The sequence below is a fragment of the Chiloscyllium punctatum genome, chromosome 6 (genome assembly GCF_047496795.1).
Source record: "Chiloscyllium punctatum isolate Juve2018m chromosome 6, sChiPun1.3, whole genome shotgun sequence".
Lineage (NCBI taxonomy): Eukaryota > Metazoa > Chordata > Chondrichthyes > Orectolobiformes > Hemiscylliidae > Chiloscyllium > Chiloscyllium punctatum.
The window spans coordinates 30,524,998-30,550,342 of NC_092744.1; the positions used below are offsets into that span (position 1 = coordinate 30,524,998).

At 40.6% G+C, this 25,345-nt stretch overlaps 1 protein-coding gene across 1 annotated transcript in view; it reads right to left on the reverse strand.

The window, feature by feature from the left end:
* The window catches only part of LOC140478644 (uncharacterized), a 38,842-nt gene extending 18,584 nt beyond the window's left edge, over window positions 1-20,258 (reverse strand). Inside the window, exons 1-7 of the mRNA XM_072571860.1 lie at window positions 20,109-20,258; window positions 12,835-14,338; window positions 7,002-7,107; window positions 5,467-5,614; window positions 3,296-3,343; window positions 2,577-2,654; window positions 1,835-1,972 (exon numbers count right to left, since the gene is read on the reverse strand). Of these exons, the coding sequence (XP_072427961.1) occupies window positions 1,835-1,972; window positions 2,577-2,654; window positions 3,296-3,343; window positions 5,467-5,614; window positions 7,002-7,107; window positions 12,835-14,338; window positions 20,109-20,258 (2,172 nt within the window). The remainder of the gene's footprint in view (window positions 1-1,834; window positions 1,973-2,576; window positions 2,655-3,295; window positions 3,344-5,466; window positions 5,615-7,001; window positions 7,108-12,834; window positions 14,339-20,108) is intronic.
* Between the last annotated feature and the right edge of the window lie 5,087 nt (window positions 20,259-25,345).

A 25,345-nucleotide genomic window follows, 5' to 3' on the forward strand; every position in this document is an offset into this window, starting at 1 on the left:
TAACTCAGCCACATTAGGGGCATTTAAACAATCACTGGATATGCACATGGATGATGAATGGATAGTGTAGGGGATGGGCTTGGACTAATTCACAGTTCGGCGCAACATCAAGGGGCAAAGGGCTTGTCCTGAGCTGTATTGTTCTATGTTCTAAAAGTCATGTATTGTTTAAAAAAAAGTTTCCCTAAATAGAAATGCCATTTTTCTCCAAATAAAATGTTTCTGTGATGTTAACGGAGGGCTAAACATCAGCCAGAATTTGGGTAGTAACTTCACAGCTCATTTTCAAACAGTGCCATTAAATCTTTTGCTTCTACTTAAGAATGTAGCACAGTCTTGGCATAACATCTCTTCTGAAAGTTGGATAGGAACATGGGCCATTTAGATAAGAGGCAAAAATGGGTAGTGACGCATTCCCTCAAGCGGAAGTGTCAGCCTGACTTTGGTGCTCAAAATCTGGGATTTGAATCCACAACATTCTGACTCAGAGGCAAGTTCAATAAGTTTGACATAAATATCAACCATTGTATGGTAGCACCGAATTGGAACAAACCCTGTGTTCATTTACTGAATAAAGAAGAACCATAACATTGAGTTGTTGTTGTAATATGCAACAGAAAATTTAGTTAATAACATTAATTTGTTGGATTATTATTATTAAAAGGTACTTTAATATTTCTTGGAGGGACTAGAGTATGAAGAATTGAGGAAAATGTATTTATTTCAAATTTTGCGGAAATACATGAAGCTTTTTTTTAAAGAAATGTACCCACTGTTGACATGGCTAATTTTTTTTGAAAACAAGGCTACTGGCAATGTTATCTGTAGATCTTTTTTGGGGCTGGTTTGGAAAGAGTTGTTTTATTTGACTGAGTTGGACAAGACCCTAAGAACAAGGTAAGTTGAAGGGAAACTTGCAAAGAACAAGCTGCCCCATCCATCTCTGTTCTGACAAGAAAGTAATTTTGTTCGGCTCAGGTTAAAACAAATTTGTTTTGAAAGAGTGATTGAAATAACATGGCAAAAGATGTTTTTAATGTAGTGAGTCATGGATTAGTGGGACTCGAGCAACAATGCACTGTTCTAGCCTCAGTTATAATACTGCCAGTATATTTAATAATATATTCATAACAGAGATTGCCCAACAAAGACTTTTAGCCATTAAACCATCTGACAGGTGCTCTGATCCCAAATCTCCAACTGCAGCTGTATATGCATTAAGGACTATCGCAGATTTTGTTTTATATTAACTTTCTATTGAGTGGTTTTTATATGGTGCTGGTAACAAGGGTACATTGTTATTTGATTGCATATTGCAATGTCTGGTAAAATTCCTTAATTTACAGATAAACTTTAAAATACCAAATGAAGTTACATCCTAGATGTAAATATGAAATGCTCACACAAAATTGCATCAACATCTATTTTCTACATCCAAATAGCTGAAAAGACTTCACCTATTTGTAAGAACCCTACTTCACCATTTTAAAAAGAAAATTCTAGATGGCTACTCTGAGGAATGACATGCTATCACTCTCTTACCTGCACTAACTAAACGCTCACGTTGGGAATGCTACAACTGCCCTCAATTCCAATGTTAGGATGAGAACAAAAAGAATGAAAAGTCAGGCAGAGTTTCTACTCAGTTAATATCCACCAACATAAAACGTGCATATGTGGAGAGATTCCAGCTCTGTGACTGAATGATCTGCTACTATTCAGGGTTTCTATCAGTACTCATGTAACCAGATTGCAACACATCACTGCCTTTAGGAAGGAACAAAAAGGCTAAGACAAAAAAATACAATAGAAAGTACTTGAAAAACTGACTTACCTGAACACAGGAATTAAAATGGATGCCTTGAGAATCATAAAGGCAAATTTTCCTATTTGGAAGATCAACTGTTAACAATGACCAATGGATTTCCAAATGAATAGGGATTAGTAGTAGGGCTTTACTGAATAAATCCACCTGAACACAAAAACAAAAATAGAACCTTTCAGTCAGGCAGACAACTATCAAAAGAAAACCAGAATAGGCAGCTTGAGTAACACAGATTAGAGATAATGGAACAAAAGCTATGCAAAATCGAAGACAATGCTGAAAAGCATAGGCAAAAATGGCACCAAAGATCTAAAACTGGTTTTGAAATAGAAGGGAGAACGAGAACTTGAGGTTTTTTTAAAAAAATCATAAACTTTAAAACACGGAAGCTCTAGTTTATATTGACTATGTAACAAAGTGGCAGTCTTCATTTTTACCTACAGAATTGGTTTGGGACAGAACAATCACCTGTATCCGAATTTATCTGTTTTGGAGAAGGTTGACTTTCTAATATTTTGTAAAGATATGCTTCCATAAGGAGAAGGCAAGTCAGTCATACAGATGAGCAATATTCTCTCTTTGCAGTGACGTATACCAGACCACATTACAACACTTAAGAAAAGCACAGGGTACTGTACAGGATTCACCAAAACATCAATAGATTTCACAAAGAATGAACAGCTGTATCCTAAAGCTTATTAAACATCCAAACGTCACCTTGCTGCCACAATTCACTCTTTCAAGTACTCACCTTTTTTGTCCATCTCTTCACTCCATTGTATCCTTTAGTTTGAAGCTGCTTGTAAAAGAAGCTATTGAAGAAGTGAACCTGGAGAGGGGATTAAGCAAAATTAAAAAGCATAAGTTAGTATAGTATGAATGTTCCTCTCTTCGCCTTTCTGCCAGATATGCACCTCCTGAAGACATCAATAGTAGCCAAATTTCAATACAAATATCAACTAATGTAACCTCAGTGGCCATTTTTTGCAGTGCAAGGCAGCTGAGCCTGACCCAATCCTCAGAGATGAACCCACACAAATGTATTTCCAGCAGCAACTGTTGGCTGGCAATTAAGGGAGGTAAACTTGTGGATTTCTCCATTTTAATCTGGACCATTAAACAGCAGAGCTACTCCTCCAGATGTGATCAAACTCAAAACAAACCAGGGATTTGAGTTGATCCTTCCTGCTCTGCACAAGCCTTTTCCTTTTAAAAGCTGAGGGAGGTGGGTGTTTTCTTTACAAAAAAAAGTTTCTTTCTTTTTCTCATCATTCCCAATACAAAAGGCAATATTTGGTATTTTCTGGAGATGAATCAGCTGAGTAGCTCAGCCCCAACACATTACTTTGCTATGATTTAAAGAAATTAATATAAATAAATAATTATTAAAACAATGAGGTGTGCTATCAAACATACAATAATGAGCCTTCTAACAAAGGTCCATCTTAATGCTATGATTCATAAACCCACCTTATCTGGTACTGCATCTACAATCAGTTCTCCATACATGTTTATTACCTGCAAGGAAACCAAACAGTCACCACCACATCTTTCAGTTGGCTAAGATGATTTCACTACACAGTTACAGAAACTAAATTATACCAATTAGTGGAGGTTATACAACTACACATGGGGAGTAATGGTGGTTACCTAAACAAATGAAATGTCTGCTGACACCAACAATCCTATGATAAATGCTGACAGCGTGTGTTCACCACTGATTTTAGAAAAATTAGTTTTAAAATTTTAAAAATAAATTCAATTTTACTTAATTTTTTTCTACTCAATGATATACAATTTCATTTAATTTTTCAACTGTTATATTTTAATCAGATCTTTATTTAAATATATCTGAAATTTTTCACTGCTACAGCACTTGCTCCTGGGTACAAGTTAGCAAAGCCTTAAATAAAAATGAAATACTGCAGAGGCTGGATATCTGAAATAAAAACATAAAATGCTGGAGGAACTCAGTAGATCTGGCAGCATCCTTACAGTGAAAAACATGGTTAGCATAGAGTCCAACAGGGCTCTTCTTCAGAATTAAAAGTGGATGGAAAATGATGGTTTGTTATGTTTTGACACACGGGGAGGAGGAACAATTGGAACAGATGGAGAGGATGTCCAGAGCATAAAAGCTATAATGTGGAGGGGCCAGTGTTGGATAGGGGTGGACAAAATTAGAAGTCACATGACACCAGGAGTACGAACAAGTTGATTTCACCTGACAAAGGAGCAGCAGTCCGAAAGCTTGTGAGTTAAAAGAAGCCTGTTGGACTATAACCTGGAGTCATATGACTTCCGACAGAGTTAAAAAAGACAGTGCTCATGGTGGTAAAGAAAAAAAAAAGATGTAAAAAGGGTGTAAATGAAGGTGCGAAAAAGGAGACAAGGACTCACCCTTGTGAAAATGAAGTCAACAATTCATGGCCTCTGAGGATTTTAACAGGGGGATGGGGTGGAAATTCATGGAAGACAAGTGTCATGCTTTGAAGTTGTGGAACAGAGTCCTGGAGAGTGTAAGTACCCAAATGGAAAATGAGGTGCTGTTCCTCCTGGCTCTTGCTGAGCTTCAATGGAACATTATAGTAGGCCCAGGATGGAAATGTTAGTATGGCAGCAAGGTGCTTTTTGAAATGGCAAGCAATTTCTGGGTTATTCTTCCAGACATAGCAATGTTGTTCCACAAAGTGATCACCCAGTCCTTGTTTGGTCTCACCAATGTAAAGGAGACAGCATTGTGAGCAGCAAATCCAGCAGAATAGATTGAAAGAGCAGACAAAGCACTGTTTCACCTGGAAGATGTGCCTACAGCCTTGGGAGAGTGAAGAGAAAGGTGGTGACTGGATAAGTGTTACACCTATGTGAAGTTAATCATCACACAACACCTGGTTATCATCCAACAAGTTTATTTGGAAGCACTAGCTTTCAAAGCGCTGCTCCTTCATCACCTAATGAAGTGCTTCCTCATAGATCTGCTGGATTATAACCTGGTGTTGTGAGATTTTTAGCTAGGTCCATCCCAGTCCATAACTGGTACCTCCAAATCATGACCTCTGTGAAGAAGCCTTTGAGCCGGTAGTGTTTGAGCACGTTAGGACAGATGGAGAACTGGACAAGGAACAGTCCAATAGAATGCTGATACTAGAGGGGAGGGGACGATGCATTTGGTGGCAGTATCTTGCTGGAGGGTGCAGAAATGACAGAGAATGATCTTTTGAATAAGGGAAGGTGGGTAGCAAATGAGGACAAGGGAAACCCAACCACTGTGTGGGGAGGAAATGAGATGGGTGAAGGTAAAATTGCAGGAGATGGGTCAGACAGGTTGAGGGCTCTGACAGCTGAGGGAGGCGGAAAGTTTCATTGAGGAAAAAGGAGACTAATTCTTGGTGGGATAGTGGTGGCGACATCATTGGACAGATAATGACAGATGGAGGAACTAAGATAATGGAACAGAATGTCTGCAGGAAGCAGGACTAAGATTATTGAAACTTTACTTTAGAGCTCGCACTTCTAGGCTTACACTCCAACATCACTGCAGCATTAAAGCACTGTAGCTGTCACTTTTCTGAAATACATGTGACCCTTGCAATGATCTATCAGAGATAAACATCTTGAGCATAGCTGGACCCTTCTCTGACCTGATCGTTTAGCCAGTTCTCTCCATATAGTGTAGCCAGGTCATCCAAAGTCAAAACGTGCTTGTTGTAAACTACTTGGAAACTGGGTTCTGGCTTGTTCACCTGCGCTTTCTGATACCTCCGTATTTCCATCCGGATAAAGGTTTTCCTGAAACACCCAGAACACAGAAGATACATTTTAACATTGCTTTTGTACTGAATAAGATCATATCTGGGATGAGCAGAGCAGTTAAAAGATATCCATAACAGCAGTACAAAGAACAGTCGTTTGCTAGACTTGCATGAAGGATACATTAAAAAAGTGGGTCTTTCTTTCAAAACCACATCACCTTTTCTTTCTTGAAAGCACCAAATGTCACCAAGATTTAGTCGCACCGGTACCAGAAGTCTTACAATAATCTCACACAAGTGGGAATCTGGATCATAAATGATGCCAGGTTGTTTCACGGTGGACAAAATCACAGCCAAATAGAAATCAGTTTTTCAGCTGCAATTGGTTGTTGTGCTTAGAGGTTAGGACGGGGATGCAACTGTAAATAGCGCCATATTTTACAAGGAGGAGATTGCATCACTAGACTAGCAATCCAGACATCCAGGTTAATCCCATCATGGTAGCTATAATATACATTCATCAGTATACATGGAATTAAAAGCTAGTTTCAGTAATGATCTTATCAATTATCATAAAAATCCACTTGCTGTACTAATGGTCTTTAAAGAGGAAAGTCTACATGTGATTCCAATGTGGTTTACTCTCAACTGCCTCTCAGTTCAAGGACAATTAAGATAGACAACAAATGTTTGTGTGATGTAAATGAGTTCTCTTTTCTCATTATAAGATATATTCTTATCAGTTAATATAACAGTTGCATATAACAGAATGAGAGCCATATGATCTCAGGCAAATCTTAACTGAACAGGTGATTTTCTTTATGCACAATATAGCTATTCCAATAAAACAGTCCATTACTACTTTGAGTATTTTGCACAAAATCTAGCTATTGACATAAAACAAGGTAAACAAGGAGGAGGCTGGAAGAACACAGCAAGCCAGGCAGCATCAGGAGGTAGAGTAGTCAACGTTTCAGATGTAACTCTTCTTCAGGACTGGGGGTGGGTAGAAGGGGAGCTGCAGATAAAAGGGTTGGGTGTGTGCGTGTGCGTTTGTGTGAGAGAAAGTGAGAGCGAGAGAGAGAGAGCGCGAGAGAAAAAAAATCGGGGGGGGGGGGGGGGGGGGGGGGGGGGGGGGTTAAGGTAGGGATAGGTGAATGACCTGGTTGGTCGATGGGAAGAATGAATCCAGTTGGTAAACGGAAGGAAGAGTCGATCAGAAGAACGCAAGAGAACTGGAGGGTCTGGAAAGGGAGTTGAGGGAGGTTATTTGAAATCAATGTTGAAATAAAACAAACAAAAAAGCACGTCTGTAAGGCAAGTTGACGAGATAAGGTAAAAAAGGGAAATACATGGAAAGGGAAAAATATTACTAACAAAAGAAAATAATCCAGCATAATGATTTCCTAATATTACCCACATACCTGTCATGGAAATTCTGATGGAAGATCTGCTCTAGATTCATCAGAACATCATTTTCAGTAAGTGGGATAAGACTCCCATACTTTGTCAAAAATTCATCCAGGAAAGCTGAAAAAACCCAAATATAGATCAGGGAAGTACAAGGTCCAGAATTATTCAGGTCTTGAAGCAATCAACCACAAAACCATGTGGCAGAAACAACTACTTCTAGAGTTAACAACTCACTCATCACCTTGTTAAAGAAACCTTGATATTTACTGGGTTGTGACCGAAGTGAGACAGATAACATTTGGTACAGTTTCAAATTTGTAGCTATGTTTTCTCAGGCATTATTTCTAGATGGTACATTGCACATTAAAAGATGCTGTTTAGTTCTACTTTATCCTTAACTTCACCTGAACCAGTAGTGAGACAGAAAGATAGATTGGGTATTAAGGCATTGATATACCTGAACTATACCCCCACAAGGGCATAACTGACAGAGTGAGAGCTTGTAAGATCTCTAATGACATGAAGATTGTTTGACTTCAAAAATATCAAGTGTAAAAAGGATACACACATCTCCACACAAAATTGTGATTTATCTTACAAACAGAGACATGGATTACTCTTATTTCACACATCTCGATTCTGATTGAGAAACTATTTAAATGCAACTTTGAAAAGCATCAAGACAAACTTAAACACCATTCAATTTTTAAACTGAAAGGTTTCAGTGATCCCTCTATCATTAAAAGCCCCAAGTGTACTTACAAACTTATAAGATTTAGCCCACAGTCAACACAATGATAGCCTGAGTGACAGCTGGGTAATATAATTAATCCTGAAGTACTCTTGGCTAAGAAGTGGGGCAAGAATTGTTTTCAGCTTAGGGGGACAATGAGGGATGAGCACATGAATGGTAGATCGGATGGTACTCTCTTAACTGCTCTCAAACATCTCAATACTAATGGCCCACAGGAACCATAAAAATTAGTTGCTTTGGCAGTAGAATAACTATATTATTTTGGTCAAGAATCAAGGTTTGGAAATGGAGTGGGATGGGGGGGGGGGGGGGGTGTTGGTGTTAGCCTCTCAAATGAAATAACTTAAGACCACTCAAATCTGATTCATGACTCGAAATTTCTACATTCTGAAGGAGGCACTGGGGCATGATTTGGTTCTGCTGTATCTTTGCCCTTTGCTCCCCATGAGCGCATGTGTCGTAGGGACACAAAGAAAGTATGAAAAGTTGAACACATCATGCACCTGACACCCTCTGGCCTGTTAGCTAAAGGAGTGAGTCTAACAGGATGGCAAAGTTTTCATTCTGAGACAGTAATTATTAGAACTGCCAGAAATATCATTTAAAACTAATTGTTCAAACAAGCTAACAATAAAACGGTCACTATCCAAATTTTTTTAAAAAGAATTGTAGTTACAAGCAATTATGATTAACTTAAACAGCAATTGTTTTTCCACTTTAAAAATGTTTTTGTTTAAACGATAGGAAGTAACACTGAGATAGTACTCAAGTGAACAGTCATACAATACAGAAGAGGCTCAAAGTCTGTGCCATTTTATCCACACTAATCCTTTTTAACACTTTGTCCAAAGCCTCAAATGTTACGACAGTTCAAGTGTTCATCCACATACTTTTTAAATATTGCAGGGTTTCTCAATTACACTAGCCTCCCAGAAAGCGCATTCCAAATTCTCTACATCCTCCAAGGTGAAAGATTTCTCATCAAATCCCCTTCCACGTCTTTCCCTTTCTGTTAAAAGTATGGCCACTCGTTATTGTCTCTTCAACCAAAGGCAACAGCTGCTTCATATCCACCTCCCTCAATCAGGTCTTCCCTCAGCCTTCTCTGATCTAAAGCAAACAACTTCAACCTATCCAGCCTCTCTCTCCAGGCAACATTCTGGTAAATCTCATCTGTACCCACCAGAGCAAGCTCATTTGAACAGGAATTGAAGTATCAAGACAACTTTCAAATGCACTTAACCCTAGTAACTCCTCTCAGCTTGTCTTAGATTACTTCCACAATGCCATCAGTGTCAAAATTAAAACAAGCATATTAAAATATCTTCAAGAAATAGACACACAATATTATACTCTGCATGAAGTTCTGGATGGTGTAAGTACAGGAGGTAATTCACCAACCACCTGCATAATGCAAAGAAAAGATTTCTCTCCCATCTCTACCCCACTCCCACAAGACCCCAAATGCATTTTAGGGCTGTTTTCTACTTTGGCAGGTGGAGAACCAGCAACAACACAGACTAATCCCATTCTAGAATATTTCTGTGGGACAACAGATAGAATCAGACTTCTATGGTACAGAAGGAGGCCACCTGACCCATATAGCTGCCAAAAGGGCTACCCAGCCTGACCATTCTCTAACCCTATTTCCACAGCCCTCAAAATTCATTACTTTCAAATGTACATCCAGCTCCTCTGAAACCTTTTTTGGACTGCAACTCCAGCATTGTCCCAGGCAGCGCATTCCAAATGCTACAAACTGAAAAAAGGAGTTTTTCCTCATTTTGCTCCTGGCTCTCTTACTGACAATCTTGAAATTGCGACTCCTAGTTACTGACATACCAACTAGTGGAAACAGAATATCCTTCTTTAGCCTGTCAAAACTGCTCATAAATTTAAATACCTCAATAAGGTCACCTCTTAATTTTCTCTGCTCCAAGAAGAATAAGCCCAATGTCTCTAACCTTTATTGTTATCCGAAATCCCTCATTTCTGATGTCATTCTAAGAAATCTCATTTGAACGCTCTCCAGGGCTTTAACATTCTTCCTTAAATAAGGTGAGGAATACATTAACCATAGATACAAGTTTGGTCGCTGAGCTGGAAGGTTCATTTTTCAGATGTTTCGTCACCATATTAGGAAAGATCAGTGAGTCTCCAGTGAAGTGCTGGTATTATGTCCTGCTTTCTATTTATGTATTTAGATTTCCTTGGGATGGTGATGTCATTTCTGTTCTTTTCATTGGTAGATGGGGTCCAATTTGATGTGTTTGTTGATAGAGTTCCAGTTGGAATGCCATGCTTCTAGGAATTCTCATGTGTATCTCTGAAGGATGTGTTGTCCCAGTTGAAGTGGTGTCCTTCCTCATCTGTATGCAAGGATACTAGTCACAGTGGGTCATGTCTTATAGTGGCTAGTTGATGTTCACATATCCTGGTGGATAGTTTTATGCCCGTTTGTCCAATGTAGTGTTTGTTACAGTTCTTGCAAGTTATTTTGTAAATGACATTCATTTTGTTCATTGTCTGTGCAGGATTTTTCAAGTTCATTAGCTGTTGTTTTAGTGTGTTTGTGGGCTACCATGATGCCAAGAGGTCTGAGTAGTCTGGCACTCATTTCTGAGATGTCTTTGATGTAGGGGAGAGTGGCTAGGGTTTCTGGACACGTTTTGTCTGCTTGCTTGGGTTTGTTGAGAAATTGGCAGACAGTACCAGTTATTTTTCAATACGCTGTATAGGTGATTTTCCTCTGTGCTGCAGTGTGTGGGCGGCTCGTTAAAATAATGCTCTAATGCAGCTTCGTTTGTGGGTGTTGGGCTGATTGCTTGTGTAGTTCAGTATTTGGTCCGTTTGCATGTTTTTCCTGTAGATACTGGTTTGAAGTTCCCTATTGACTGTTTGCTCTACTGTTACACCTAGGAATGGCAGTTTGTTGTTGTTCTCCTCCTCTTTTGCGAATTTTATGCCAGTAAGGATATTATTGATGGTCTTGAAGGTATCTGCTAATTTGTTTCATTTATCATGACAAAAGGTATCATCCACATCCGCGTAGTGGACCCAAAGTTTGAGTTGGATGGTTGGCAGAGCATTAGTGCCTCTGGACCATCAATAATATGCTAATATAATAATAATCCACTAATTTGTTTCATTTAGTGATGACAAAGGAGTCACCCACATCCACAGCAGAGGCAGCAATGCAGAGACTCGACCAATCAACTCTGCCAGCTATCCAACCCAAACTTTGGGTCTGCTAAGTGGATGGCACCTCCGTCATCACTAAATGAAACAAATTAGCAGAAACCTTCAAGACCATCAATAATGTCCCTTCTGGCATAAAATTCACAAAAGAGGAAAACAACAACAAACTGCGATTCCTAGATGTCATAGTAGGGCAAACAGTCAACAGGGAATTTCAAACCAGCGTCTACAGGAAAACCACACAAAAGGATCAAATATTGAAGTACAGAAACAAGTGTCCCAACACACACACAAACGCAGCTGCATTAGAACATGATTTCAACAAACCACCACACACTGCAGCACTGAGAAACTACAAAGAGCAGAGGAAAATCACCTATACAGCGTATTTTTGAATAACGCATACTATCTGCCAATTACTCAGCAACAAACCCAAACAAGCAGACAAAACATGCCCAGAAACCCTAGTCACTCTCCCCTACATCAAAAACATCTCAGAAATGAGTGCCAGACTACTCAGACCTCTTGGCATCATGGTAGCCCACAAACCCACCAACACACTAAAACAGCAGCTAATGAACATAAAAGACTCTCTACAAAGACAACAAACACTACATTGGACAAACAGGCAGAAAACTATCCACCAGGATACATGAACATCAACTAGCCACAAAAAGACGTGACCCACTCTCACTAGTACCCTTACATACAAATGAGGAAGGACACCAAATCGACTGGGAGAACACATCCATCCTAGGACAAGCTAAACAGAGATACACATGAGAATTCCCAGAAGCATAGCATTCCAACCAGAACTCTATCAACAAACACATCAAATTGGACCCCCATCTACCACCCTCTAAGAAAAAGAACAGGAAATTACATCACCAGGCCAAGGAAACCTAAACACAAACAGAAAGCAGGATGTAACACCAGTGATTCACCGGAGCTCACTGATAATGTTATCTAGTATGGTGACGAAAACACCTAAAAACAAACCTTCCAGCTTAAGGAGCAAACTTACATGCAGAACCTTAACCGGAGCTTCAAATCTTCTCAAAACTCGCTATAAATTAACCATGCACATAGTTCATCCAACTGCAGTGAAGTGAAACCAGCTGGCTCAGACTCAAATAAATAACAAACTGCCACAGAAGTGCAAGAGGAAGTATGAACCATTGATGCATGTCTGGGACCAGGAATCAGCACCCAATCCACCCCAGGCACATGTGCTGTGCCACTAACGGTTGTACACCCAACCATACTTGGTCACATCACACTTGCTGTTTCTGCATGGATTTCTGATTTCCATATGCCACTGTACTGTATCACACCACTCAGCACTCCAATCATTGATTTGACCCCCCCCACCCTACCACTGGCCACCCTGCTCCCTCATTTGTGATGAGCAGAAAACCATAACAGAATGGGGTAGCATAGATTTGGAAGTGATGCAATCAAATGCCGCGGGTGGGACAGTGTGAATATCCATGAACCCAGATGTACATTAAATTAGCTGAAAACATGCAAAATTGAATTCTTTTATTTATCCTATTCTTTGATGCAAGCTATTTCCAGCAGTCCCACGGTCAGTGACGTGAGACACTGTGACTGTATGGACACTGAGTGCATCCTTGAAGTTGCAATGGCAACAAATACATTCATCTAAAAAGTACCAAAGGTCCATCACTTAAAATAAAGGTGGTTTGGGGAGCACTTTACTTTAACAGTGACATTCTCATTGGCTCAAGGCCTCTGCAAATTGGACTAATACAGTACAACAGCTTGGGTCACTCACTGATTAAACTTCATTGATCTGTTGTTTTAAAAAAAAAGTGTAGTATAATTTTAGTAAGAAATTGAAATAGATTTTCTTAAACGAACAACTGTACCATGAATACAGGATATTAACTGTTCGCTGGCAATAGAGGTGGTCTCAGATTCATTCTCCTTTCCCTTTTCAGCTTCACTTCTAGGTAATGGTTCAGTCCTCACCGATTCGTGCTCCTTAGTGGATCTATAATAAATGTGATCTAATAGCTGTGGCTGAAGCACAGGACATGGCTCACCACTCTGCAAACAAACTGACTGCCCAGATTCATTTAGAGAAGTGTTTGTACATTTGTATGATACAGGACTTGAATCCATTACTACATTGATGACCTGCATCTCCCCGTCACAGACTGGGGTTTTGTTCTGAAGTCTCCCCTGTGAGACAATAAACGTCTGGGGTGCCCCATCAATTTTAGACCATTTATCTGCACCCACAAGCTGACTAGCACAAGATGCATCAGATTCAAGAGGGCTTGAGGGAGGGAACATTGTTTCTGAGTTTTCATCAACTGCCTGATTATTACTTTCAATAAGTTTTTCACTAGATTGAACAAAATGAGATGCAGTCTCCTGCATTTGCGAAATGTCCATCCTTTCATCAAGAGGTGCAACTGAAACTTCACAGAAACTAGTCAGGCAAGAATTCTTGTCTTGCTTCATTGTCTCTGATATACTGCTATTCTGATCTGATGCAAACTCCAAATTTTGGCTAGAATCTTTGTCTATGGGAGGGGACAGAGAAGACGTATCACATGCCATTTTATTCATACATTGGCCAGTCTTCTTCTGATTTGAAGTCTGCACCAAGTTTAGCCTCTCTTGCTTTTGACAGGTAGATTTTTTCCGCCTGTTTTGACTATTAAATATTCTATAACAGAAGCTAAAGAGAGAAGGTTTTCTGTATAGCAGACAGATTTTGTGACCTTTCAACTGACGCTTTGTCTTGCGAGGTAAACTGTTGAACACAGAATCTTTGTTCCCTTGGAAGTCTATTCTTTTATAACCATTTAATAGTTTTTGATTTATAATCTTGTCGTGAAGTCCACTGTTCTTCTTCCGTAGAGATTTGAGACAAGTAACATTTGAAGTTGCAGTTAGTTTTCTTGAGATTGCTTTACAATATAAAATGGTTGATTTACAGTCAGTGTCTGAGGCAACAGCACTGCTGTTCCGAACTTCACTGACTTCACGTCCCTTACACTCTCTTTCTGCTTGGGGTACCAAGGTTGGTGTACATGCTCCCTCAGTTGGGGTGTCATTGACTCTTGAGGTCAACAATGTAGTTTCTTTCCATGTTGCCTTCAAACATCTGGTGTTTTTCACAGATCTGCACTGTTGACAATCCAAAAGGGCCTTCCTTAGTGCAGACTTGGCCCGTTTTTTCCTGATTGACAGCCAGAGACGCTGCTTCTGTTGATAATAAAACTGTCTTTGGGAGCACAACGAGCCATCGAAATGTTTCCATTTGCTGTGATGGGATCTCAGTTGCTCTCTAAAGGTTGCCCTTAAGAATCTTTTACTGCATTTGCCATTGCTGAGCTCCTTCATAGTCTGACAGTTTTGCTGTGGAAAAAAAAATCAAAATAAAAATGCTTAAAAACACATACATATTAAATTCTTAAATATTACATCAGTCTGAATATCTGGTTTTGAAACAGAAAGTTTTTAAAATCATAAACCTCAGCTGGAATTCAGCCTAAACCAAAGAGTGAAGGCTTCATCTTATTTTTAAATTGGCTTCTTGGATCTTATATAAGTACCTCACGTTAAGAACTGCAACCCAAATCTTAGTAACAAAGGCCCCATAAGCACATTTTGTTTAAGATAAACTTGATACATTAGCTATATAGTTCACAAAATCATTAATCTGGGTGACTGAAAACTTCATCTACTTTTCTGTGGTCTGTTTACTGAGCTCAGTCTAAGATTTCAAGAGTGAGATGAGAGAGTTAACCATTTCCCAATATCATTTATCCCAAATCCCATCCTCCCTACACTACCCATCAATTATGCCTAAATATTGTTCATCCCAGAGTACAGTGATACAATCTGTTTCAGTCAATCTTTAAAAGTGGCAGAAAATGGCCTGAGTCTTATAAACATTAATTTTTCTTCAATTTCTAATTGGATAGCTTTTCTTTCTGAAACCAACCTGTTCAGAGATGTTATTATACACTTCTGGAGCAGATGGAGCTTGTACCCAGCCTCCTAGCTCAGGCATAGGGACACTACCACTATGCCACAAAATCTTTTATCTGTTCAAGGGGCTCACCACTTTAAATAAATGGAAGGGCTATTATAGGAAGAACTCTATGAAACCATTGCAGGAAGTGGGCTAACAATGGTTGATTACAGTTCTACAAAAATTTCATCAGAGGTAAACTCTGTTCAATGAACAAAAAAGGTTTGCATTTTTATACCATTTTTCATTTTCTCAATGTCTCAAAGTGTTTCACAGAATTTGCTGGGCAGTCACTGTTGACTGCAGTTAAAGAAATTAAACAAACAATTTGCACACAGTCAAGTTCCACAATCTGTTTTACCAGGGATAATTACTGGCTTAGGATCTTTAACGTCCACCTGAAAGGGCAAATGAAAGTACAGTTTAACACCTGGTTGGAATATGTGGACGCTTAGTAGTAGGATTTGAAGTCTGCCTTTCAAGTATCCAGTGTCAGTTCCAGCAACAGTCAGTAGTAACATAACGTTGTCTGCATTCTTGTCTGACTTGAGAAGTGCTATCATCTACTGTACCAGTTCATTTTCCTCTCACACATTTCCTAGGTAAGGTTACTACTATTGCCAAATTAGAGGCAGTTTTGTGTTAAAGGACTGCACTCATTAACAAATAGATAGCGAGTACAACTTTATTTCAAAAGGGATTCATATCTGGCAATCATTGATGACTTTCAAATTGTCATGTTGGATAGTTTTTCAACACACATTCCAGAGTCAGAAGATTAACAGTCCACAGACTTCATTATAACCTTTCTCCAATTTCAAAAGCAGATATTGCACATATCATTTGTTTTTGTTAGTTACAGGAAGCGAATCAACCACCCCCTGACAAAAGAACAGCTACAGGAAGCTGCGCACCGCTGGCTTTTAGATATAATGATTGAGTGGACATCCTTCTGTGCAGTAGGTTCTTTGATAGGATGAAATCTGGTCTAACTCCCAAGAGCTAGGTGGCCAGATAGATATTGGATAAAAGAACTTTGCAAAAAGATATTACATAATGTGAATAACTGAGAAACTAGCTTCTAGAATTTCCTTTTTCATTAAACCAGAATTATTCTCAAATTCAGATACAGTCAGTTCTTCTATAATGCAATGGTTGCACTCTTGTGCAACCCTGCATTATTCAAAGTTTGAGAAGATTTGTAGCTCGGGTGCTCGTTGTTGTGGTTCTGTTCGCCAAGCTGGGAATTTGTGTTGCAGACATTTCGTCCCCTGTCTCGGTGACATTCTCAGTGCTTGGGAGCCTCCCGTGAAGCGCTTCTGTGATCTTTCCTCCGGTATTTATAGTGGTTTGAATCTGCCGCCTCTGGTTGTCAGTTCCAGCTGTCCGTTGCAGTGGCCAGTATACTGGGTCCAAATCGATGCGCTTATTGATTGCATCTGTGGATGAATGCCATGCCTCTAGGAATTCCCTGGCTGTTCTCTGTTTGGCTTGTCCTATAATAATAGTGTTGTCCCAGTCGAATTCATGTTGCTTATCATCTGCGTGTGTGGCTACGAAGGATAGCTGGTCGTGTCGTTTCGTGGCTAGTTGGTGTTCATGGATGCGGATCGTTAGCTGTCTTCCTGTTTGTCCTATGTAGTGTTTTGTATAGTCCTTGCATGGGATTTTGTACACATCCCATGCAAGGACTGCACAAAACACTACATAGGACAAACAGGAAGACAGCTAACGATCCGCATCCATGAACACCAACTAGCCACGAAACGACACGACCAGCTATCCTTAGTAGCCACACGCAGATGATAAGCAACATGAATTCGACTGGGACAACACTATTATTATAGGACAAGCCAAACAGAGAACAGGCAGGGAATTCCTAGAGGCATGGCATTCATCCACAGATGCAATCAATAAGCGCATCGATCTGAACCCAATATACCGGCCACTGCAATGGACAGCTGGAACTGACAACCGGAAACGGCAGATTCAAACCACTACAAATGCCAGAGGAAAGATCACAGAAGTGTTTCACGGGAGGCTCCCAAGCACTGAGGATGTCATCTAGACAGGGTACAAAACGTCTGCAACACAAATTCCCAGCTTGGCGAACAGAACCACAACACCCTGCATTATAGAAGTGTCACGCCTTAGAAACAGCGCTTAAAGTGTTGGCAACATAAGTGTTACATCAACACACGTTTTAAAAGTTTGTGCTTTAGAAACAGCATCTCCAATTCGTCAATTGCACTACAATGAATTCACGTCGGTGCAGGTTATAGCAAAATTACCTGTACAATGAGACCTCAATACAGTGCTTTACTCAGAACACTAATCTCGATTTATTACAAAATGGCTGTTCTTTCATTTATAAATTAATCAAGCATTTTTTTGTTACTGCCTAGCACTGATGCCAAATACTTATTATAGAGTCATAGAGATGTGCAGCACGGAAACAGACCCTTTGTTTCAACTCGTCCATGCCAACCAGATATCCGAAATTGATCTAGTTCCATTTGCTAGCACTTGGCCTAAATCCCTCTTAACCTTTCAATTGCATAATGGTAATATTACTGGACTAGTAATCCAGAGATTCAAGCTGATACTCTGTGGACATAGCTTTAAGTTCCATCATTGTAGCTGCTGGAACTTAAATTAATAAGTCTGAGATTGAAAGCTATCTATTTATGGCAAGCACAAAACTATCTGCCTTAAAAACGCATCTGAGTCATAATGTCCTTTAGGGAAGAAATCTGCTATCATTACCTGGTCTGACTTATGTATGACTCTGGACTCACAGCAATATGACTGGTTTACTAGTCTTTTCAAAATCATTTCAGGTTGGGCAAGAAATTCTGATCTCGCCAGCAACACCCACATCCCATTAACTAAAGAAAGGTATTCTGATATTTTAAATATTTTTAAATTCAATATTAGTTTGTGAAATTAATAGCTGTTAGAGACCACTATCTATAACATTCTAAATAGGCTATTTTACTGGCAAACAGTGCTTACAAAATAATATCCGTGAAAACACTATACCAACATGTTATCAGATATCCACCCTTACTTGCAAGTAAGAGTAGAAGCTGGTTTATTTTGTAGTGCTGTTCACTAGGATATCCTTTTTCAGTGCATCTGGCTCAGATTTTAAACTCTGCTTTGGCTCAGTGACTGGAAGGAAAGCCAGAGCAATAGAGGTTAATTGTGAGCACAAACTCTACATTTTTTAAACCAACATCCTGCAAGTTAAAGAACTTTAGATCAAGCAGTGCTGACATGAGAAATTAAATAGCTCCAGATTTTATTTTAATCAATATACAATAGACAATAGATGCAGGAGTAGGCCATTCAGCCCTTCGATACCAGAAATACAAAACAGTAGGTACCTGTAACCAGTACCTAAACCAGCATAATACATTTAATTGGCCTGGAAAACTGGGCATATATTTATAAAATTACAAAAATGAATTTCAGTTTTTTGCCCAAATTTTACCATACCCTCATACTTTGTTGTGGAAACCAGACCTATGATTCAATATTATTAACTCATATTTGAATTGTACAGCACAGGACATGGCAATTCAGCCTACACTATCCACTCATTCTGGACAAGTGGAACATATCAAAACAGAATCTCCTTGGTACACACCAATTCCTACCACCTATATTATATGGGACTATCCCTACCTCATATTGTATACCAACCTCATCTTCAGGGCTTTCCAAAGACACACCATGAATCCCTATTCTATCTCCCAGGCTCTTTATGCTCCTACCATGACCCTCCTCCTTCTACAAGATACTATTTAAAAAAAACTATGATTTTACCTATCTAATTTTATATTTCTCCTGTCTCCAGGGTTCTGGACACACAAACATTATCGCATCCTAATTTCATCAGGCTCATACATTGACTGTACAACCAGTTCTTTCTTGGGGTTCTCAATACACACTGCAGAGCAACACTACACCCATTTTCTCTTCAACCCTGCACATTCTCCTTTCTCTCTCTGGTTCTCTGTATACACTCTGCCCATCCTTCTTTTTCTCTCTGGTTCTCCGTATATACACTGCACATCCTTCTTTTTCTCTAGTTCTCTGTATACACTCTGCCCATCCTTCTTTTTCTCTCTGGTTCTCCGTATATACACTGCACATCCTTCTTTTTCTCTAGTTCTCTGTATACACTCTGCCCATCCTCCTTTCTCTCTCTAGTTCTCTGTATACACTCTGCCCATCTTCCTTTCTCTCTCTCTGGTTCTCTGTATACACACTGCCCATCCTCCTTTCTCTCTAGTTCTCTGTATACACACTGCCCATCCTCCTTTCTCTCTCTCTGGTTCTCTGTATACACTCTGCCCATCCTCCTTTCTCTCTCTGTATACACTCTGCCCATCCTCCTTTCTCTCTCTTGTTCTCTGTATACACTCTGCCCATCCTCCTTTCTCTCTCTGGTTCTCTGTATACACTCTGCTCATCCTCTTTTCTCTCTCTGGTTCTCTGTATACTCTCTGCCCATCCTCTTTTCTCTCTCTGGTTCTCTGTATACACTCTGCTCATCCTCTTTTCTCTCTCTGGTTCTCTGTATACACTCTGCCCATCCTCCTTTCTCTCTCTTGTTCTCTGTATACACTCTGCCCATCCTCCTTTCTCTCTCTTGTTCTCTGTATACACTCTGCCCATCCTCCTTTCTCTCTCTGGTTCTCTGTATACACTCTGCTCATCCTCTTTTCTCTCTCTTGTTCTCTGTATACACTCTACCCATCCTCCTCTCTCTCTGTATACACTCTGCCCATCCTCCTTTCTCTCTCTGGTTCTCTGTATACACTCTGCCCATCCTCCTCTCTCTCTGTATACACTCTGCCCATCCTCCTTTCTCTCTCTGTATACACTCTGCCCATCCTCCTTTCTCTCTCTGTATACACTCTGCCCATCCTCCTTTCTCTCTCTGTATACACTCTGCCCATCCTCCTTTCTCTCTCTGGGGTTCCGCTCTGTGTCCAGTTCTCTGTCTCCCTCCCACCCCATTCTCCAGGGGTCCTACTTGTGGATCCTGTCGCCGCAGGCCAGCTCCTAGTCGCCGGGTAGCAGACAAGGCTCTGGGGCCACTTGCCACACAAGGCCCCTTCTCCCGGCCACGGCCGTTACCTGAGTACAGCTACGAGCGCTGCTGCCTCCTCCGCCGGCGGTACCCCGGGGCCGCCGCCATGTGCCCCACCGCCCTGCAGCCCCTCGGCCCGTCGGCCCCCGGCGCGCGCGCACGTGTCCACGCCCCGCCCCCCTCGGCGCGCCATTCATGCGTCATCCACACAAACAACGAACCACCGGCTGGAAGCATGATGGTCCAGGCTTCGGCGCCGGTGAATGCGCCCCCTGCAGTACTGGCTGGTAACAGTCAGCACAGGCTGTGCAAGCTCAATGGAAATGGAGCTGAACACAGCCAGTGGACTGCTAGTGGATCTCAAACAATAAGCATGATAAGAAAGGACATTATGTGCACTGTCATGAGATATGTGGAGGACAGTTGCAATTCTAGTGTAAATGCTGTAAGTTTAAAATATGGTCCTTCATCAGCATGTAACATCACTTATGTTCCTTAGCTCCCAAAATATATCTTTCTTTCTTTCACCACTCCTTTCTGGTGTGATCTTTAAATATAACAGAAGGTGCAAGTGTCACAGAATTTTAAAGACCAGATGTAGGCTATTTTGGACAAGTAGTTTATATCTGTACCTGTGTTCCATACTAGTCTCTTCCTATCTTGGATTAGTGGTGCTGGAAGAGCACAGCAGTTCAGGCAGCATCCAACGAGCGGGAAATTACTTCTATCAAAATCTGCAACTTGCAATTACAGGTTACCAATTCAAGCACTGGCTCTGCACTAAACCTAGAAGTGTATTCTTCAGAAGATAAAACTTATCATTACAGATTTTAGATACCATCTGTAAATTAGGCTGTAATATCTAAAATGCTATCCTCTTGTGATCCGTTATTGAGGTGCTGTAAAACAGATAATCCCTATTAAACATTTACAAGAACAAGGATATTACATTGCAACTATGATTCATCCTCTCAAAACAACTCTAGATTCTATGTTCATAGCTTTCAAGGTCAAGTTAATTAAATGTCTTGTATGCATGTTTCTGAACATTTTCCAACACTAATAATTGCAGGAATTTCTCAGGGTAGTGTTCTAGGCCCAACCATCTTCAGGTTCATTACTGACCTTCCCACCATTATGATCGGAAGTGGGGATGTTTGCTGTACTATTGATGATTGTACCATTGGTGAATCATTAGATATTGAAGCAGTGCATGTTGAAATGCAAACAGACCCAGACAATGTCCAGTCTTGGGCTGATAAATGGCAAGCCACATTAGACCATAAAACATAGGAGCAGAATTAGGCCATTTGACCCTTCAAGTCTGCTCTGCCATTCAATTGTGGCTGATATATTTCTCAACCATTCTCCTGTCTTCCATCAGCATTTCCATTACTGATCTTCCCATTATCAATACCTTGGGGGTTAATCTTTGACCAGAACTGTAGCTACATGAGCATGTCAGAGGCTAAAAATTATTTTTTTTGTAATAATTCAGGGGATTTGGGCTTCTCTGGCTGGGCCAGTATTTATTGCCCATTCATAATTACCTTTGAAAAGGTGATGGTGAGCTGTTTTCTTAAACAGCTGCTGTCTGTTTGATACTGGTACATCCAAAGTGCTGTTAGGAAGGGAATTCCATACTTCTGACCCACTGACTATGAAGGAATAGTAATGAAGTTTCAACTCAGGATGGTGAGTGCCCCAGAGGGAAACTTGCAGGTGGGGGTGTTCCATTTATCTGCTGCCCTTGTTTACCTAGAAGGCAGTAGTGTGGATTTGGAAAGTCCTGCCTGAGGAACATTGGTGAATTTTTACAGTGCACTCTGTAGTTGGTACACACTACTGTTACTATGCATTAATGGTGGAGGGAGTGAAAGGTTGAAATGCTAATCAAGCGGGCTACTTTGTCCTGGATGATGTTAAATTTCTTGAGTGTTGTTGGAGCTGCCCTCACCCATGCATGTTGGTATACTCCTGACTTAGCTCTAATAGATGTTGGCTGGTTTTGGGGAGGTGGGAGATGAGTTACCTGTTAGAGGATTCCTAGCCTGTGACCTGCTGCAAATATAACTTTCTCTCTCCCCAGTACCTGTCCACCATCTACAGGAATGATTGCCACCCATCCACTACCATCAACATTTACTCCCTTCACCACCAATGCACAGTGGCAGCATATGTACTATCCATAAGGTTCACTGGAGTAACTCAGCAAGGCACCTTTGAAAATATATTCCAAACTTGTGACCTCTATCACCAAAAAGTTCCTCTCCAGGTAACACTTATTCCTGACATAGAACTATATCGCTGTTCCTTCACTGTTACTGGGTCAAAATCCTGTAACTCCCATCCTAACAACACTGTGAGTCTCCTTATAACCCAAAGACTGCAGTGGTTCACTTCCTCCTTCTCTGGGGCAAACAAGGACGGACAATAAATGCAGGCCTAGTCAGTGGTGCTCATGTCTTGCGCATGAACAAAAAAAAATTGCTATCATCAATCCTAGCTGCGCCTTTGACATGCTCCCATAGTATTTTTGTTTGAACTTGTACATGTAGTTACAATGACAGTCGATCAAACAGATGATGATGTAAAGTTACATGTACAAATGTGAGTTTCTGTTTCCAACAATTTGCCAGCCATGTCACCTGATTGCCCTCAGAAGTTGTTCCTTTTTGTTTCCTTGTTTTCCCTAGATCATTGAGGCTGAGGGTTGACCTGGTAGAAAGGTATAAAATTATGAGAGGAATGGATCAGGTGGATAGTCGACATCTTTTTCTCAGACTAGAAATGTCAAATACCAGGAGATTGGATTTAAAGTGAGAGGGAGAAAGTTTAAAGGAAATGTGCAACGCAAATTATTTTACAGAGAGTGTTGGTGTCTGGAACATGCTGTCAGGGGAGATGGTAGAAACAGATATGATAGCAATGTTTAAGAGGCATTTGGACAGACATGTGAACAGGGAGGGAAGAGGAGGATACAGACTGTGTGTAGTCAGATGGGATTAGTTTAGAATGGCATTATGGTCAGCACAGACATGTTGCTATCCCATCCTGTCCTATCCCATCCTGTTTTATGTTCTGTGTTTTAATACTGTTTACTATCCAATATGACTTTTGGAGCCATGACCCAATTGCTCCTTCTGTGTTTTCAATTCCAGTATTTCACCGTTATTCAGTCCTTTACTGGAGTGCACTGCAGAAACTCACTCAGTGTGAATGTCCCAGGTCTTTCTCACCAGAACTAGATTTGTATTTAAAGTGGAGAAGCAACCTAACAAGAGAACTACTTAACATAGAACACAACATTACAGCACCGTACAGGCCCTTTGGTCTTCGATGTTGCGGCGACCTGTGAAACCAATCTGAAGCGCATCTAACCTACACTATTCCATTATCATCCATATATTTATCCAATGGACATTTAAATTCCATTAAAGTTGGTGAGTATACTACTGCTGAAGGCAAAGTGTTCCACGCCCTTACTATTCTCTGAGTAAAGAACTTATCTCTAACGTCTGTCCTATATCTATCACCCCTCAATTTAAAGCTATGTCCCCTTGAGCTAGCCATCACCATCAGAAGAAAAAGGCTCTCACTGTCCAGCCTATCTAATCCTCTGATCATCTCGTATGTCTCTATTAAGTCACCTCTCAACCTTCTTCTCTCTAACGAAACAGCTTCAAATCCCTCAGCTTTACCTCATAAGATCTTCCCTCCATACCAGGCAACATCCTGGTAAATCTCCTCTGCATCCTTTCAAATGCTTCCACATCCTTCGTATAATGCAGCGACCAGAACTGTACACAATTAGACCATAAGACAGAGGAAGTAAGGCCATTCAGCCCATTGAGTCCACTCCGCCACTTAATCATGACTGATGGGCATTTCAACTCTACTTACCTGCACTCTCCCTGTAGCCCTTAATTCCTTGCGAGATCAAGAATTTATCAATCTCTGCCTTGAAGACATTTAATGTCCCAGCCTCCACTGCGTTCCGTGGCAATGAATTCCACAGGCCCACCACTCTCTGGCTGAAGAAATGTCACCTCATTTCTGTTCTAAATTTACCCCCTCTATGGCTGTGCCCATAGGTCCTAGTCTCCCCGCCTAACGGAAACAACTTCTCAGTGTCCACCTTTTCTAAGCATGCATTATCTTGTAAGGTTCTATTAGATCTCCCCTCAACCTTCTAAATTCTAATGAATACAATCCCATGATCCTCAGCCATTCATCTTATGTTAGGCCTACCATTCCAGGACTCATCCATGTGAATCTCCACTGGACACGCTCCAGTGCCAGTATGTCCTTCCTGACATGTGGGGCCCAAAATTGGACACAGTATTCTAAATGGGGTCTGACTAGAGCTTTATAAAATCTCCACATTGCTGCTTTTATATTCCAACCCTTTTGAGATAAATGACAACATTACATTCGCTTTCTTAATCACAGATTCAGCCTGTAAGTTGACCTTTAGAGAGTCCTGGACTAGCACTCCCAGATCCCTTTATCATCCATATATTTATCCAATGTTGTTGGCTTTATGAATTCTCTCACCGTTCAGAAAATAGTCCATGCCTGTATTCTTTTTACTGAAGTGCAAGACCTCGTATTTGCTCACATTGAATTTCATCAGCCATTTCCTGGACTATTCTCCTAAGCTGTCTAAATATTTATGCAGCCTCCCCACCTCCTCAGGACTGCCTGCCTGTCCACCTAACTTCATATCATCGGCAAACTTCACCAGAATGCCCACAGTCCTTTCATCCAGATCATTAAGATATAGAGTGAACAGCTATGGCCCCAATACTGAACCCTGTGGCACACCATTTGTCACTGGCTGCCATTCCAAAAAAGAACCTTTTATCCCAACTTCTGCCTTCTGTCAGACAGCCAATCCTCAATCCATCCAGTAGCTCACCTCAAACACCATGGGTCCTCAGCTTACTCGGCAGCCTCCCGTGAGGCACCTTATCAAAGGCCTTTTGGAAATCTAGATAGATAACATCCACTGAGTTTCCCTGGTCTAACCTATTTGTTACCTCTTCAAAGAATTATAACAGGTTTGTCAGGCACGACCTTATTAAATCCATGCTGACTTGTTCTAATCTGACCCTGCAATTCCAAGAATTTAGAAGTCTCATCCTTAACGATGGATTCTCAAATTTTACCAATAACTGAGGTTAGGCTAAGCAGCCTATAATTTTCCATCTTTTGTCTTGATCCTTTCTTGAACAAGGGGGTTACAACAGCGATTTTCCAATCATCTGGTACTTTTCCTGAC